At 38.9% G+C, this 17,677-nt stretch overlaps 2 protein-coding genes across 10 annotated transcripts; one reads left to right on the top strand and one right to left on the bottom strand.

The window, feature by feature from the left end:
• Positions 1-1,822: 1,822 nt before the first annotated feature.
• Positions 1,823-11,837, top strand: eef1da (eukaryotic translation elongation factor 1 delta a (guanine nucleotide exchange protein)). Of its 9 annotated transcripts, none has more exons than XM_061044994.1 (11): positions 1,828-1,945; positions 2,398-2,419; positions 3,799-4,419; positions 5,446-5,569; positions 7,058-7,129; positions 8,487-8,543; positions 9,454-9,532; positions 9,616-9,710; positions 10,135-10,335; positions 10,677-10,871; positions 11,708-11,837. In XM_061044994.1, the coding sequence occupies exons 3-11, from the start codon at positions 3,830-3,832 to the stop codon at positions 11,744-11,746; spliced, it is 1,452 nt and encodes a 483-aa protein (XP_060900977.1). In that variant the 5' UTR covers positions 1,828-1,945; positions 2,398-2,419; positions 3,799-3,829; the 3' UTR covers positions 11,747-11,837. The 9 variants fall into 9 exon arrangements, with proteins under 9 accessions (XP_060900983.1, XP_060900986.1, XP_060900977.1 ...); XM_061044995.1 differs by lacking the exon at positions 1,828-1,945 and adding an exon at positions 3,101-3,136 and having other exon boundaries at positions 2,405-2,419; XM_061044996.1 differs by lacking the exon at positions 7,058-7,129 and having other exon boundaries at positions 1,829-1,945.
• On the bottom strand, positions 11,101-17,577 carry LOC132979302 (E3 ubiquitin/ISG15 ligase TRIM25-like). Its single transcript, XM_061044993.1, has 7 exons — positions 16,851-17,577; positions 15,317-15,403; positions 14,966-15,199; positions 13,208-13,367; positions 13,052-13,102; positions 12,538-12,597; positions 11,101-12,454 (listed from the first exon to the last, which is right to left on the bottom strand). Exons 1-7 carry the CDS (start codon positions 17,433-17,435, stop codon positions 11,925-11,927), a joined length of 1,707 nt encoding a protein of 568 aa, XP_060900976.1. The 5' UTR covers positions 17,436-17,577; the 3' UTR covers positions 11,101-11,924.
• Between the last annotated feature and the right edge of the window lie 100 nt (positions 17,578-17,677).

Below are 17,677 nucleotides of genomic sequence, written 5' to 3'. Positions count from 1 at the left end.
TGAGGCTGAAGTGCTCACTATTAAAGTTTAATGTCAGTAGAGTGTAAAGTGTAGCTCTGCTCTGTGAAAATAATTCAGTCACTTTGCAATACTTCCTTTGTCAGTTTTTTTTTTTACCCTTTAGCAATGACTGTGTATGAACAGTATTTAATATGACAACTCAGCTCAGCATCTGATAGGTCCAGAAAGAAAACATCTAATCGGTAGTCGCTGAAGCAAATGCTTCTTTTACAGCCCAAAGACGAAACAAATTTAAGGTTTCTCCCACATAAGAAAGTGTGCAGAGTGATGTGCAGAATTTGCACGGTGCAAGCCTCAGCATTTAAGACTATTTATATAGACTATTTAAGTCTATGTGCAATTATTTTTCCCATAAAAGGCATGAAATATGGCACTATAATAAAGATGTTAAATCTCCAGCAAAATAAGCTGTAAAGAAAGAAAAAAGCAGACACAAAAAGCATTCAGATATTAGACATACATAATGAAAATATCAAGAAACACCATTATACATGTAGCCTATTGTGTAAACTAGGGCAGGAATGGGCTGAGTGATGGAGGAATAAATCAGCCCATCAGTGAAAGCAGTTTTGTTAAACTACTTCCAAGAACAACTTACAGTCAAAGAAGGATGTTGGAGATATTTAAAGGAATTAATTTGTCCTTTTACCCCCTAAGAAAGATAAATCATTTATCACTGTCTGAACTGCACTCATGCTTAAACACTTGTCCTACTTTCTTAAATCCCTCTTATTTAAAAACTGTTTAAAACTCTGTTTTTTTTTTTAGGCCAACTTTCTGAAGTATGTCAGATATCTTGAAATGTAATCACATTTCTCAGGAAGACCTCATGCCACTCATTTTAAAACTTGTAAGCATAATATTTCCCTTTGTGTTTTCACATTTTACACATGTGTTAAATTTGTCTGTGTTTTATGGGGAAAGCACAAAATAGCATGCTGGAGTCACTTTTTTAATTGGATCACACTATTGTAAAATTAATAATAATCATAAAAAATTCTTAAAAATGTTAGGCTGTTCTCAATGCCCAATTATTTAAGTCAATTTTACACAAATAGATCTAGGAATGCATATTAGGCTACTGAACATCTTTAAAAAATGCATTCATGTCTGTATGAAAGCTGTGGTTTAAAATTCAACTTTAATTCATCAGTCATGTGTCTACATTTACACATACATGTTACCGGTAATTAAAATAGTTCTGCCATTAGGAAAAGTTGATAAAGCCTATATGGCGAATAAAAACATATCAAGCGAAATAACTTACTCTGTGTAAAGCTACAAACGTGTGTCTAAGTTAGAATAAGCGCCACTGCAGCCATCTACAGGACAAATAAAGAAAAAGAAGCCGATTTAATTCACGAGCAACTTGAATTCAAGCTACGGTCAAAACTCTTTACACAAGCTCAATTTCGAGAGGATAAATAATGGATCCGTTAGTCGAAATCGTATGGTACGGGGTTGATAAATCACGGTGTTTTAAATCAAACAAAACATATAGGCCTACAACCAAGGTTGAGTTTAGGACTCAGCCACAGCTTGTCAAAACAACTACAGAAAACAACTCCTCAGTTCATCCAGCCGTTGCCGGCTTCCTGAAACTCTGGGAAATGTAGTCTTTAGCCAAAATGGATCAAACCAATCTGAAGACAAGGTGAAAATAGTAACAAAAACACAGAACAATATATGTCCGCGATACAAAGAACATTTTTGTGTCTTTCTATGTTACATTTGATTTTATTGATGTTAGATAAAGGCACAAATCATTAAAAATAATCGAAAAGTTTACGTCTCGCTCCCCCCTCTGTTACTGAAGAATACAGGCGTCGCCTAGCTACCGGTCCTTCTTCTCCCGTCGGATTACGGCCGAGGCAGCACGCCAGAGAACGGTTATCAAGTCGTAAAACGTCGAATAAAGCCAAAAGTAAGTTTTGTAAAGATGTATTGGTTGGACCTCGAACATAGCAAAAGTGTAATGTTTGTGAAAGCTCATAAAGTTTTGCAAATTTTGAAGTTTTCAGTCGCCACGTGGTCAACTAACTTCAAAGTTACTGTGGCTGTCAGAAAAAAAAACTCCTGTTACAAAACCTAACTTTAGCAAGTTGACAAATCAACAGAACTTATATAAAACACAGATTTCGACTTTATTTGATATCACTGAAATTGTGCCTTTGCTTGACTGTTAGTTTTTGTGAAATGGACATTGAATTTCCCGTCAATGTCATTTTCTTCTCCTGACTGTAGGTCTGCTTTATAGTTAATACAAGCTTCCTTCAAACAGTATAATGTTTTGTCATGTGGTTGGTTGGGTTTGTATTTGTACTTGTACGAGTATTTTTTTTTTGCATTATCTCTTATTTGTCTTTTGGGCATTAGCTTCCCATCCCAGTTCTTAGAGGTGAGTGTTGATGCTGCCTTTCAGCTGATGCTCTAACGCATGTTTTAATTAATTGTAGTCCTAATGTTGTTCTGAAATACAAGTATTAATCACGCAGTTGCCAGTTTATAGGGTACAGCAACTCAGGTTTATTTATAGAAATATCTTCATAGAGATGTTGGTGAGACTTATTATTTGAGGCTGTCGTTTGATAAGGCTAAAGCCCCTGGCATATTTCTTGAAAAGAGACCCTCACATTTTAAACTCCTCTCAGATTAGCACAATGCAATCCAACATCTGAAAGCAACAGCCTCCAAAATGTGCACAACATGACTTAAATGAGGGCTCCTAGTGAAGGTGGGATTTATTACAGAGGATCAATATGCATTCAATTTTTGTAAGGTACTACCAGTAAACTGGCAAATGAAATATAGGTATATAAACCTGTACTAACAGTACATTAAGCATCACTTGTGTTTTAAGTGAGTTTGATTAAAGTGTATGCTTGTTTTGTTTGTATTTTATGAAATGGTTCGTTTTTGTGTGTTTTATGCATCAAAATATAAATAGTATTTTTGGATGTGTTCTTCTGCTTGCAACATGTTTTTTTTGTTTTGTTTTTTAAAAAGACTGTTTTCAATGAAACTGTTTTGGTTTATGTGGTTACACATAAATTATTTTGAATATCCCATTCCACAATAGGGAGTGAACATTATCCTCCAGCATGCCAAAACAAAGGTGAGACATTGAGAGGTTCGGTTTTTGGATGCTTTTAAAAAAAAACAAAAAAAACATATTCACTTATAATTAAATACAGTGTTTCTTCATTGATTGGGCAAAGTACCTCTCTACTTGTATACCAAACCATGCACTGGGTGTATTTCACCTTGTGTCTTTTAAGTAAAAAAAATATTTAAAAAAGAGAAATCTGCATTGAATTTCATACTTGAAATGACTTTGAAAGAAACACTGCATCACACCCTAACCAAATAGTTGGCCATTTTCACCTGCCATTTGTGTAAGTTACATTAAATTCTTGTATGTTTTTGCTTTATTTTATTAAAGTCCAATGTGAGATTGATCAATTAACTGCTTTATTTTTTGGTAACATTTTTCTATATCCTGAAAGCATAAACACAAGAGGTCCATTGCATTCAGTTTGTTCTTCTGTTCACATTTCACAACACTTATTTTAAAGGAAAATGTATTTTTGAAAATACTAAGCTTTTTGATCAATCCACCGTCTGTTTGCTCGCCTTGGCGTTGTCATCTTTTTTTATAAGCTTCCTTTGATGCATCTAACAAGCACAGTTGCTGTTATTAGCTCACTTGACACTGAACTAATGCCTCTAGCTTCCACCTGTTGCTTCTTTTCTCTCCTCAATAATTTGAAACACAAGTGAATAGAGGAGAGACCCCTTTGATCGAGAAATGGATCAGTCTTTGCCAAACCCTCATCAAGGGAGAGCCCCTCAGCGTGCTGCTGCATCGGTGGGGGCGTTCAGGCAGGGAAATGTTCCCACACTGGAGAGAGGCGTCATCAGTGGGGACAAAGTCCAGTTTGGTAGACCGCAGCGACACACACGTTTGTCTCATTCTGAAGTCCAGAGCTCTGGAGAGGAGTGGTTGAACAGGTCGATGGAGGGAAGTGGCTCCTATGGTGAAAGCCCTGTCTATCAGGGCATGCAGGCTGAGGGAATCCGGCACCACCGCAGCAGCTACGAACAGGCTGGGAACAACTACCCACGCCGAATTTCCTCTAATGGCAATGGACCACTGTCTTCCTCTCCCAGAAGTCCTAACACTAGAGGCTATATGACCTTCCAGTCCAGCCGCAATCGTGGTCAGCAGCAAGAAGGCCGTCCGGTCACTGTGAAGGCCTCAGGCACCCCCCATCGCCAGTACAGTAGAGGCCGCAATCGTACCTCCTCTGAGACTGAACAGGGGGGCAAAGGCAGCAGGGGGCCTCACCAGAGGAAGAGAGGCCTCTCTGAGACGGAAATCAGGCCCAAATGGGACAAGTATGGCAACCTCACAGGGAATGGGAGAGACTTGACGTGTGTTTTTTGGTGTATTTAAACTACCACAATTTCTTTCTTTTTTTAATGTATTTTGTTTGTATTTGTTGTCTGTCTGCATTGTTGTTTGGCTTTTTTCAGATATCTAACTTTTATGTTTGATATAGTTGAAAAGTAGGTTTGTAGATCAACCTTTTTATTGTAATTAAGATTGCATTTGGAATAACTAAAGCAATCAGGAAATAAATGTAGGACCTTTATTCATTAAAATGAACTTGCAATGCAGCTTATAGGGATTTTGCAAAAAAGTAAGCTGAATCTCTGATATTTTGCAATTGTTGTGGAACGATTGCTTAAAAAAAAGGAATTATAATGAAGTGTTTTGGCTTTTGATAAGTCTTACAGTTGTGTTTTTGGTAGCTGCAAAAACACCTCCCTTTGACTGCGAAGATAGATCAATGTAATGTCTACTATAACAGGTCAGTGTTTATAATCGTATGACAAGGTTGAACTCTGCTGTCACTAAGAGAGTGTTGTTAGTTTGCACCAGCCAACCTTTTGTTCTCTAATCCAGACTTTGCAGACCAGGCAACTGTGTTTCACTGACTGAGGAATGTGTAGATGCCTGTCAGCTGCAGTAACCAGTCAGCATATTGAGAAGGGAGGTGAAGCACATAAGCAATAGTCTCTGTATTTAATGTCAACTTTCAGTTGACAGAAACTGTTACCTGTTATTCTGCCATTAATTTACAGTGTATTTTTTTTTTTTTTTTTTTTTTTTTTTAACTTTTCTGCTTTGTATTGTCTCATATCATTCCATCCAAAGCTTCATCTGTGGCTCTGCATGATGTTTTAACCTGTAAAATAAGTTGTCGTGGTCAAGCATGTAATGAAGTTCTGTCACATTTTTCATGTCACTATTTGTGGCGGCTGTTACAACTTCATATTGCTTTTGGTAGATGGTCTTTTTGGGTGTAGATCAATGTCAAGTTTTTTTTGTTTTTCTAAACTTCTGACTTCTTCCTTCAGTACCAAAATGAGTGGACTTCAGTGCCTCGCCTCAGAGAACATCTGGTTCGACAAACACCGCTACGATGAAGCAGAGAAGTGCTTCTACGAGGGAGCTAACGGACCCTCCACACAGCAGCAGCAGGTAGAACAATCCAGCAATGTGTTTCAAAGTCTGGAGCTGGATTCATTCATCAACCTGACCGTTCTTAGAAAAAAGGGAAATTGGTTTTTCCAGTTGACCTTTAATTCTGACACTTTTTTTGAGTGTCTTGCTGCTGTCTTTCAAGTTATTGACGCCTGATCAGCTCACGCCACCTTGTCAGTCAGTGGCCTGGTTAGATTAAGTAACAGTTACATCACCCTCAGGCCCAGCCCGGAGCAGCTGTGTACATGCGAGTTAAGCCACTCGATTTAGAAGTGACTCGTCCCAGTGAGAGGGGTCAGGTGGTTTGGCAGCTGTCTCTGCTTCTCAGACTGCTCAGGGCAGTAGTGGAGTTTGTTTTTTTTCACACAGATCTGAGAAACAATGGTGAAGGAAAAGACTAAAATCAACTTCAGTTTAAATAAGTCATTTCAGGCAAATCGCAAAAAAAAAAGCGACACCTATTTAACCCTTTTGATTTCAGGTGAAATAGATAGTTAAGACTTAATGTGCTGAGTTTTTTTGGATAGGTGTCTGCTTTTGCACAAACAAACTATTTGTTATCCAAAATAAATTACTGATTATGCTGTATAGTTTTTCAATTTTACTGGGCTTTTGTCTTAGTTTAAATCAAATTTGTTCACTTATCAGTACAAAATGTACTGATGTGGGAAAAGGACAGCTGCACCACGAGTTGCAGGTCAGGTCATGATACTGGGTCGGTGTGCTTTCTGCCTGCTGCCAGAATGTGTGTAACCTTTCTATTGCAATATGAGGGCCTGGTACATAATCCCATAGCTCCCATTTGATATGCTCTTATTTTTCACATAGTCTGAATGTATAAGGACTATATTAACTTATTATAAACAAAACTACAGAAATATGGAATAAGAGTAGCACTCACTTGGCTCATCAGTTACTTAGACAATATATATCAATATGTACAAATCAAATAGGTTAAATCAGAACTGCTGAAGGTAAAGTGTGGAGTTCCCCAAGGGTCAATGTTGGGGCCATTAATATTTATTCTGTACATAAATGATATATATGAAGTGGTCGACTTCAAAACCATTTAAATCATGTACAGAGAAAAAAATGATCAGTTACTGAACAGTATCCAAAGGTTTTTTTCAGCAGAAGGAAAGTAAACACAATCTCAGATTAATATTTATGTTCCAAAAACAGTAAGGATCGAACATGGAGTAGTTCAAAAAGAAAAAATACATTATGGAAAGTATGTTCTCTGTTGTTTGACTGGAGGTATTTTTTTTTAATTATTTTTTTTATAAATGTTGGATGTAAATGAATGCATGAAAATTATCTTAACTACATGTTTTGGAACAAGGATTCCTTTCAGATCCTCCCACTACATAACCAATCATCCTATGTGAGGGTGTATGAGCCGTCCTGCTTTTGTGTGTCTGCATTCTGCTCTGCCTTCTCACTGCTTCCACTTCATCACCACTTTACCCACATATTTACCTGCAGGATAGAGAAGTTAGTACCATCCTGCAGGACATGGCTTTATCCAGAAAGAATATCCTGCAGTCCATAAGTGGAGTGAGTACTGTACTACAAATTATTTGCAGGGACATCCCCTGTGCTGGCTGGACTGTACTCACTAATGTTCATGTACCAGCCTTTAAACAGGGGAAGAGCTGTTTTTACTACATTATGATGAAAGTATAGACGCAGGTCCTTTAGGAGATACTGAGTCTGTTGTTTAGTCAGTGCTTGAAATTAGATTTGACTTTTCATTTCTGTCAGCAGACACTTTTTCCATCCTTTACCTCTGCTTGCTTCTCCCAGAATATCCATTGCAATCTCTATCTAAGCTTCACTGTGTTTGTCATGACATTAATGGTATTTGCTATTAGAGCCTGACCAATAATAGGTTCTTTACCAATTACCAGTACGGTGGGCTAAAATTTGAATTTGTCTCAGAAAAATTATATATCAATATTTTAGTGATTGGTCCATATCTGCCTACTGATAAATTGGTCATACTCTATATGCCAAATTGCTAGCAGTATGAGTGTGGTAATCTTGCATACACACACAGAAAACAGACCTGTCCATAACTATTATTGTTCCTTCTTAACTGGCTGAAAATAGATGAACAGAAATCGAGTAAAACAACGCAGTCCGGGGGCGCCGTTAGTCTAGTAGTCTAGTGGTTAGTGCGACACCCCATGTATGGAGGTTATAGTTCTCCAAGCCGGCGGCCCAGGTTCGAAACTGACCTGTGGCTCCTTTCCTGCATGTTGTTTCCATTCTTTTTCAGCCCGATTTCTGACTCGAGGATGAAGTTCTTCTCTGCAAGAGATAACTTGTAAACCTAACTCTAACATTCGCTCTGGGAAACGATTAAAAAAAAAAAAAAAAGAAGAGTATGATAGAGTCATTCCCCATCATTTAGATTTTCTTTATGATGTTTTTGGCCAGAACAGGAGGAACAATTACTGTGGCTAATGTATTTCTAACCATAAGTATTGTGTTAAAGTGGACTTGTATAATGTTCATCTTTCCTTTTTTTTAACATCAACTTTTCGAAGTGCAGCCTGACTTCATCAAACCACAGAGAGATACTTGGACTTGTACACCCAAAATAGCTGTCTTAAAGGTTTATAAATTTATGTGCAAGACTCAAGTAAGATACCAGTGGTTTTCTGGTACACCCTGCAAACAGGTGCTCAGACGGTTTTACAGGCTCTGTAGACCTGTAACGTTGGCTGATATCTTTTCTTTTGACACTGCAAGTGCCTTTTAAATTATTAAACTTATTTTCTATCCTTGTAACTGACGAACCTGAAGCCGTGCATTATGTAGTATTTGAATTTCCACCTGCAACCACTGCTTTTCTTTGTCTTTGTGGTTTTCCACCTTTACCTTCATCTGCATGTGTCGCTGGGTGTAGGTGAAAACGACCCTGCAGCAGGCCAAAGGGCGCCAGCCAAAACGGCAGCACAGAAATGTAAGTGTTCCTCATCCATCGTCAGACCTGGAAACGCTGCATGGCCGAGACAGAGATTCTGGGTGTGCTGTCTGTGACTGCTGCTACCTGAAGTGGAGTGTGCTACTGATAACACAGCACTTAGATGTCTCAGTTTGCACCACCCGGCTTCTGTGTTTTTGTTTTGTTTTTGAGGGGTCAATGCCACTAACTGTTCTTAATTTTGGAGCGTAAATTCTAATCTGAGTATGGTTTTGCTGGAAATTGTGTCCTGGTTATCAAAGGCTATCATGAAATATTTCCTTCCCTGTTTTTAATCTTGAAGGCTAATTTTTGACATCTACTTCTTCATATAATTCTCATGTTATTTCTACAAGATGTAATTCACTGATCGCCCTACAAAGAAATGGTTTGGGAAATACTCAAATCAGCTTTCCAGAGAGAGGATCATTTCAACTGTCATAATTTGCCCAGCTTTGCAAAAGACTGGAATCAAGTGGAAATGCCACAAAAAAAGTTCCTGAAGCTGACTAATGAACAGTTTATGTCTAATCTAAACCATTTTTTTTCACTTGTGTTACCTTTTCAAACTTTAATACTTTTTAGTGAGGCATTAATTTGAGTATGATACTCAATTCTCCACATAATTGTGGTGGGACAAATTGATTTTGATTGTTGTTTAAAGTAATCTCAGTTTGTCTGCATGCTAGCATTTAAACCCAAAGTGGTGTTAATTTTAACACCAGCATTGTGTGTGTGAGTGAAGTGTATCCAAATAATTGTTTCTTGTAATGGATTATAGCCCTGCATGTTCTTTTGTTTTTTTGCCTGCTTCCTCCCTTTAGGCTTGGAGTGATCCTCCTTTACATTTACATTTGAACCCTGACCAGCAGCCGGACTATTGCTAATAAACGTGTTGATCTTTTCACAGTCATCCTCACACGGAGGAGACCAGGAGCTGGTCACACGTATGAAGAGCATGGAGCTAGAGAACCAGGCCCTGCACAAAGGTGTGTCGAGTTTTTCATGCCTTCCAAAGCTTCTTCTTACTTGTTGCACAGTAGTAATCATCCTTTACTTCACTTTCCATCAGTGGTGGAGAGCATGAGAGCAGCCCTGCAGAAGCTGGAGTCCAGAGTGGCTATGCTTGAAAAGACGCCCGCAGCAGCAGCGGTCCCATCTGCCAAGGTGAATAATAAGGAATAACATTTTTAGATACAGTCCATTACTAAAGATTCTTGCGTTATACCTAACATATTTTAAAATGGGCGTGGCACACTTGTCTTGGGGGGTTATTGGAAAGTGTATGCCTTTTCCTTTGTTTGTATTTAAATATCACAATATAGAAAGTATAATGCTAACATTCTTAATAAAAACCTTTATAATGACCCTTGAAGAAATAAAAAAATATATATTTTTAATAACTCTAGAGTTAATTTCTGCACCCTAGGAAATTGTATTTAATGTTTACAGATTTAGATGTGACTTCAAATCGACCTCAACAAAAAAATGTAAATAATCTTGCAGTTTTGTTAACATCTGAATCTCCATACACACCTCCTTCATTCTCACACATCTGTTGAATCCTGTCCTTTTGCATTGTTTTGAGCAGGCTGCTCCAGTCAAACAGGTGAACGGCAATGATGCTGATGACGACGATGATGACGATGACGACATGGACTTGTTCGGCAGTGATGATGACGATGCGGAGGCAGAACGCCTCAAACAGGAACGCATCGATGCCTACACGGCCAAGAAGGCCAAGAAACCCACACTCATCGCTAAGTCATCCATCCTGTTGGATGTCAAGCCTGTACGTGTCTTTTTAAAACAGTATCATTTAGCATTCATTTAATATACTGGTTTCATTATGGCTCTTCACAAATAAAGAAACTACGGTTGTGTCAAACTTCAATAGAAGCAGGAAATTTATCTTTCAGAGCCTTCAAATGTCTCTTCATTACTCAATAAGAAACCCAATGTGTGTGTTCCAAGAATAAGAATTCAACCGTGCATTTGTATGTAGTTTGCTGTAATATGTGATTGAAAACAAATGTCAAAGTATTGCTGTAAACTGAATGATCCTGTACGCAACTCTAAGTTATTTGCTTTGATGATTTAATGTTTTTTTTGTCTTTCTCTCTCTTTCTTCAGTGGGACGACGAGACTGACATGGCGAAGCTGGAGGAGTGTGTGCGCACAGTGCAGATGGACGGGCTCCTGTGGGGAGCATCCAAACTGGTGCCTGTCGGCTACGGCATCAAGAAGCTGCAGATCAACTGCGTGGTCGAGGACGACAAAGTTGGCACAGACATCCTGGAGGAGGAGATCACCAAGTTTGAGGACTTTGTGAGTAACGACAGGATGCATAATTTAAGGCTTGGTTTGCGCTAACAGGAAAACAGTTTTTCACTCAACCTCACGGGGAGATAGCTCTGATTATATCTGCTGTGTTTTGAACACATCTGAGTTCTTCTTTTCTGTTAAGAGTCATTTTCCAATGCAGCCAGCAGCACTGATGAAGTCCCAGTCTGTTTTACTGGATATGATATGAAGGCAAAAAATATTTCACTCGCAGGATGTTTCAAATAATCTTTTATTTTTTAAACCAAGCCTTTTATGGTTAAAAGAACATAATTGTCCTTTCAGGATTAGATATCATGTCCCACAAATGTTGATAAATCGGTTAAAGTTCAGTTCAGAGTTCAGTAACGTGGATATTACTCTGATATCTGTCTCAGTTGAACACATTGAAAAGAAAAGGAACAGTAAGTACAGATCCACTTTGGAGCACCTGAGTCATGGTTCTCACAACTAATGCCTAAGCACATGATTCCCTGCAGAACGAGGGATTGTTTTTTTTGCTTAAATGTTTTTAATTGATTACTAAAACAATATAAGGCGATTGAATGAAATTGCTTCAGAGATGTTGGTAGGTGAAATCAGTTAAGGTACTTTAAACAGGGCCAGTCTTAACTAAGCCCAAAGTCAACTGAGATTCATATCGTTATCTGAATCTTACCAGAACGCCAGTTTCCAAAACATTTGCCTTAAATACTTGAGAAAGGAAATATTTGTAGGTTGTGAATACTTTATTAATTAAAGATTTATAATTAAAATAGAGTGATCAATAATTCACATTGTAACATCATAAATATTTGTGTTATTCTTCTCTGTCTCTGCAGGTCCAGAGTGTAGATGTTGCTGCCTTCAATAAGATCTAAGCTCCCACACCTCTTTACCTGCTCCACCAAAGTGTTGCTGCTCTCTGCTTGCATGGTTAATAAAATGCAACGTTTTGAGCACAAAAACCTGGCTCTGTGTCATCCTTTTTCTTAACCCAGTGCTTTAAAGGTATCTTAAGGACTTTTCCCTCTGATGGAGTGCAGTTAATTTTTACATTTAAAGAGAGCACAGCTGCAACGTGGAACCCAACCCCACCCAGAATCCTGGGTATACGGGCTGCGTGAACGTCGCCTTGACTTTATGGAGCAAAACCATTGTATCAGAAACATTATATACTGCGAAAGTCCCAGCCCTGAAGTCCAGAAACAATCCTATCCTGCTGCTGCATTTAGGAGCAGTGATGGTCACACTCTCCTTATTGTGCTGAAACGAACACGATGAGGGGGAGCAGTCCAGGCTCCAGGATTTGGAGTTGTGTCCGAGCTTGCAGTCGCTCCCTCCTCCGCTCCGGTTCATGTTTTTGTAGCAGACGCCGATAGAAACCCCTCCATTACCGGCCCATTCCACCTCCCAGTAGCAGCGTCCAGCCATCCCGGCTTTGCACAGCACTTGAGCCCAGCTGGTGAAGCGCTGCGGGTGGTCCGGGTACGTCTGAGGCTCTAAACGTGTGGTCACTCCTCTATGACCATTGAAGAAGGAGAGATACGGGTTGGCTGTGCTCGGGTCGAGGGTGACTTCATTGTAATCTGGAGAGAGTAGATACACATTGTCAAAAACGGAGGCAGGGGTTCTAAAAGACGGATGTTAGGTTCATCAAAAATGTGCTCACATTGTAGGAAATCGGCTCTGGTCTTCGGTTCTGAGTTGTAGGAATGATCTGTGTTTTTGGCTGTTTGAAAGATGAGATGACAGACATTAAACACACCAGAAAAGTTAAGAGGATCGAAGTTGTATGATTATCATACGCTCTTTGTTTCATGAAATAAAAAGCTTCATCACTTTGAATGAAGCTGACAGTGTAATTGAGATTACAAAGTTAAGAAATGTGCTGAAAATATCTTGATCAAGACAAAGAGATAAACAACTCCTAAGGCTCATTTTATATTAAAGGTGCAATGACCAAGCTTAAAATGATGCTTCAGGCCCTGCTGATGGCAGGTGCAGGCTAAATGTGACATTGTTGATGCTAAACTTAAAACCAAATCTTAGCTTCAATAAAATAAAATAAAAAACAGTATTATTTTCCGTCTATCTAGATCACTAGTGAAGAGCAATAAAGTGATGTTTTACGTTTCAAAAAACTAAAAACTAGGATCTGAAGTCAGATGTGAAAGCTTGCATACCTTTAGCTTTTTCAGAGGTTATTTGATTGCTTGTTTCCTTCAGTGACATGACTGGAAATACAAAAGAGCAACTAGTAAGTAAATACTGTCAACACTTTCAAAAACAAACTGAATGTAATCGTCTTTAAGGTTAAAAAAAACAAAAAAACAACGGACCTTTCTCAGAGATTCTGTCGAAGTCTTTCTCAAGTGTTTCATCCAGACTGTCTTTGAGGTCAGCCAGAGCTCCTCTCATGGTTTTATACATGAGATACTGAAGAGCGTCAGTGTCGGGCATCTCCACAGACTTCACAGGGAAGTGAAGAGACTTGCACTTCTGCAGTGATGGACAACAAAAAAACAAATCAGTCAGCAGGATTTCAATGTAAGGTGAAAATAGCAGAAGTTCACTGTATTTAAAAATCCTGTTAACTGGATCTGTTCGGGAAACATGCAAGATATAAGATTACTTTGCCGAGTGTTACATTTCAGTGATTAACTTAACAAGCTTAGACTGTCCACCACGTCAGGAAACATTTGAAAACAATTCAATGAACAAAAGCTCAAAAAGTTAGAAAATTGACTAAAATTACAAATCAATTATAATTAAGAACTTTTATGTTTGAGAACTTTTAAATCTTGATATTTATTGGGAACTTTTTAATGCCAATATTTTCTAATCAATCAATATAATGCAATTATCATGATGGAATAGAATAGAATGTCTTTATTGTCATTATACAACGAAACTATTTGGCTTGATAAACTAGAGTGGGGTTAAAGTTAAAATCAGACATCACTAATTGTTTTCAATCTCAATTCATCTTCATTATTTGCACTCAGAATTCACAAAGTTTTCACAGTTCTAGTTACAGAAAAAAAGGGGAATTAAGACAACCTAATGGGAAGTTTGAGATAATGTGCTGGATTAGGCCAACCCCTCCCCCTCCCCTCCCCTCCCCCTTTACAGTGGGACTTTGAAAGCCAATAGAGCATTGTGACAGGCTTTGGCAACAGTCAAGGTCTTATCTTCTTTTATCTTTCCCTTTACTTTTATTTCGGTTCATGAACTGAAAGATAAAATGTTTGTTTAAAGCTCAGCTTAAAATAACTTTGTCAGTTTGTAGATCCAGGAAACTGCAGTACAGTGAAAACTGAAAAGGTTAGTAAACCCCTTCTGAAGCATAGACTTATGGTTTAAAATGTTCCTGATAATGTTGAACAGTTCAGTTTTGGGGCGCAGATGGCCAAGCGGTTAAGTCGCACCCAATTTACAAAGGCTATAGTCCACTCGGGGTTCGAGTCCGGCCTGTGGCTCCTTTCCTGCATGTCATTCCTCTCTCTATCGCCATGGTTTCCTACTCTATCCATGAAGGCAAAAAGCCAAAAAATAAATCTTACCAAAAAAAAACCCAGCCAATTCGTAGTTAAGTGTTTGCTTTCGTTTGAATCATTTCATACCTATTTTTTCTTCTTATTTAGTTATTTTCCATTTCATAAAGTAGTCCTATCATTTCATCCATACTTTTAAATTATACTTTTTTTTCACCCCACATCAGCTTTTAATGTGTGATTGTGCTGTGTTGTTTCAGTGTGTTGTTTACATGACCTGTGTGTGTTGTTGTGGTATTTGTTCTTACTATGTTGTCTTGTTCTTTCTCTCATTACTAATGTTCAGAGTCTTTGAGTTCTTGAGAAGCGCTTTAGAAATAAAATGTGTTATCATTATATGAACACGAGAATGTTACAGAAATATTACATTTTAAGATTTCCCTTCCAAAAAGTTACACGTTTTTTTAATAAAAAACTGGAGATGTAATTGGAGTCAGATTTGAAGCAGATGATTTGTTTTGGTGGATTTGATTACTGCTTGATTTAACCTTTCTTCAACACTTCAAGTCATTTGAGCTGGCTCAGTTATCTTTTGTTCCATGCCTGCAGGAAGTGGAGGTGGTCCTCGGTGCGACAGAGCTTCTCCAGCTCAGCGTCGCTCCTCCTCAGCTCCACTGTCTCCCTCTGGATCTTCTCCAGCAGCTCCTCAGCCTGACTGACAGCCACTCTCTGCTGCCCTCTGATCTGCTCCTTCACCTCGCCACTCTGCTTCTCTATGGAGCGGATCAGCTTTGAGAAAATCCTCTCGCTCTCCTCCACCACTGCCTCTGTGGAGTGCTGTGGAAGATAATGGTTTTTTTTCTCCTCTCCTTTTGGAAGCAATCACTCACATCCAACTTTGACTTTGTAACAACAATATATACACAGTTGCTAGTAAATTGAAAACCAACTCACCTTTATGTATCTGACAACATATCTGATTTCCTTCTCTGCATCCTTCATTTTCTGCAGCGACTTCAAAGATGATTCCTGGAGGTTTTTCTAGGAGAGTAAAAAAGATGAATATCACACATTGCGCTCCCTCAGGCTTCAAATTTCAAGCGGAAAGTTTTGATTTTACAATCAAAGGGTCGGATTGCACTGGAAGGCTTTGCTCTTTCAGTCCAAACTTTTAACACAGTGACATCAGAGCCCAACATACAAGTACAAGACCAGGTTTTATACTTTCTTTTCAATATTTGAAGTATTGAAGCCTTAAGGCCACTTTATAAGAATACCAGAAACATCATTTATGGGTCTGTTTTGTGTTGCTGCTCTATGCTTTATTAATCTATCTTCTGGTACTACAGCAAGTTATTCCAGCAATTTATCTTACATTTATTTTGTGAAGTGCAGAAAACGAGTCAATAGTCTGGAAAATCTAGTTTCAGGTGAGAGTCAGCGTGAGGTGCAGGGGACATTTGCATGCCTGAATACTGATAATATGTAAAGAGGTCTGTCGTTTATTCAATTATTTGGTTTGCTGATTCGTCCGTGGAATATCAACACAGTCAGCATTTGGACCCTGAGCACATGCTGCGACACAGATAATAAAGGCTTTTAAGTACTTTAAAAAAAGGGAATTTTGAAGGCAGAATTTTGAACCACAATCGGCACTACTTTTCAGGGTCATTACAGTCTAATCTAAACACACAAACTAGAAAACATACTGCAGAGGTTTGGACTTGTGCTGGGAACAGTGAACTTCCAGGAGTCACTGCTCGTTTCCTTGCGCTCATTTTTTCCCCTGTTTTCAACCTTTTTTTTGCTGATCTAGCCTCATCATGCTAGGTTGCAGGCCGTATCCACTCAGTCTTACTATTTATAGAAAAACACGAGAGTGGTGTTGAATTTTATTGAAGTCTCTGAGAGAATAAACATTTTTACAAAAAAAAATATCAAACCATTCTTTGAATAAAACCAAGGGGCCTGAAAACCAAACTCAAATGCTTCAATTCAGCAAGTCAGTCGTTTAAACACAATCAAACACATATTTAGTGTACAGTTTTATTTTCAAAGCACAATATGATCTGTTGTTATGCTTGCAATGTACGTATGTAATATGTTTAAATGTCATCAATATGGGACTCTTTTTTTTAATCCCTATCAATCTTATTTAAAGTTAAAACAAGCCCAAACTGCAACAACAAAAACCCATGATGATGTCATAGTGATGTCATGAAGGTTATTTTGCCAATCTTAATGAAGCTCTCTAGATCCGCAGAAGACATCAGCCCCAGAACAAAAACCTAAACTAGTAACCTGACTTTGACCTGTAAAATTAAGTAGTTTGGGTAAATCCTTTGACGTTTGGTGTCAAACAGTGTTTATATTTTATTTATACTTTATATTTGTCATTGTAAAACACTTATACAATTGTAGGCACATTTCTGAGTGTTTCTAGCTGAATATTAACCGTTTAAAAAGCTTCAAAAATAATCAAACTCACCTGTTGTGCTGCTCTCTCGTCCACCATAGTGACTGCATCGTGGCCCTTGTGTCTCCCTTTAAGACACTGTGAACACACACACTGCTGGTCAGTGCGGCAGTACAGCCTCAGTACCTTATCATGCTGCGGGCACAGCTTCTCCCTCAGCTGGTCTGAAGCTGGGATCAACATGTGTGCCTTGCCATGAAAGCGATCCTCGTGGACTCTCAGGTGAGCCCCACAGTACGACTCCAAACACACAAGGCATGACTTAACAGCTTTGGTTTTCCTCACTGTGCACTCGCTGCACTTCACCTCCTCTGCTTTGGACACGGTTTGAGGTGGAACTTGAAATCCGGACTGCTGTAACTTCTCCACCACTTCACCCAGGACAGTGTTTCTGCTCAGCAGAGGTCTGGGATTGAACACCTGTCTACACTGAGGGCAGCTGTATTGGCCCTTCTGCTTGGCTCTGTTCCAGTAGTCTTCAATGCAGTCCAGGCAGTAGCTGTGTCCACACGGGATCGTCACCGGGTCTCTCAAAATCTCAAGGCACACCGAACAACAAAACTGGTCTTGTTCTATAGAAATAGTTGCTGCTGCCATTTCTTCCACACTCACAACAGAAACTGGCAGGAACAAAGATGGGCGTGTCTCTCAGGTGTGCTCATAACAGCTTCTCTGGTTTCACCTGCTGCACCCTGAGGCCTCCAATCACAGCCAGCAAACCAGGAAATAGGCTGTTCCAGAAGAGGTGCAAACAAGCCCCTATTGACACACCTCTCCTAAGTATACATACCAGTATTTATTCATAGTACAATGAAATATGAACCAACCCTCATGCACAT

The sequence above is a fragment of the Labrus mixtus genome, chromosome 8 (genome assembly GCF_963584025.1).
Source record: "Labrus mixtus chromosome 8, fLabMix1.1, whole genome shotgun sequence".
Taxonomy (NCBI): Eukaryota; Metazoa; Chordata; class Actinopteri; order Labriformes; family Labridae; genus Labrus; species Labrus mixtus.
The sequence above is the reverse complement of the archived record's forward strand: the minus strand, read 5'-3'. Positions and strand labels throughout refer to the sequence as shown.

Coding starts and splice junctions, on each gene's coding strand:
- eef1da (XM_061044994.1), top strand. CDS start 3,830: ATGGATCAGTCTTTGCCAAACCCTCATCAAGGGAGAGCCCCTCAGCGT. Junction 9,711..10,134: donor CAGCGGTCCCATCTGCCAAG/GTGAATAATAAG, acceptor TGTTTTGAGCAG/GCTGCTCCAGTCAAACAGGT. Junction 10,336..10,676: donor TCCTGTTGGATGTCAAGCCT/GTACGTGTCTTT, acceptor CTCTTTCTTCAG/TGGGACGACGAGACTGACAT.
- LOC132979302 (XM_061044993.1), bottom strand. CDS start 17,435: ATGGCAGCAGCAACTATTTCTATAGAACAAGACCAGTTTTGTTGTTCG. Junction 15,200..15,316: donor ATGTTGTCAGATACATAAAG/GTGAGTTGGTTT, acceptor TATCTTCCACAG/CACTCCACAGAGGCAGTGGT. Junction 13,368..14,965: donor ACCACCTCCACTTCCTGCAG/GCATGGAACAAA, acceptor CCATCACTGCAG/AAGTGCAAGTCTCTTCACTT.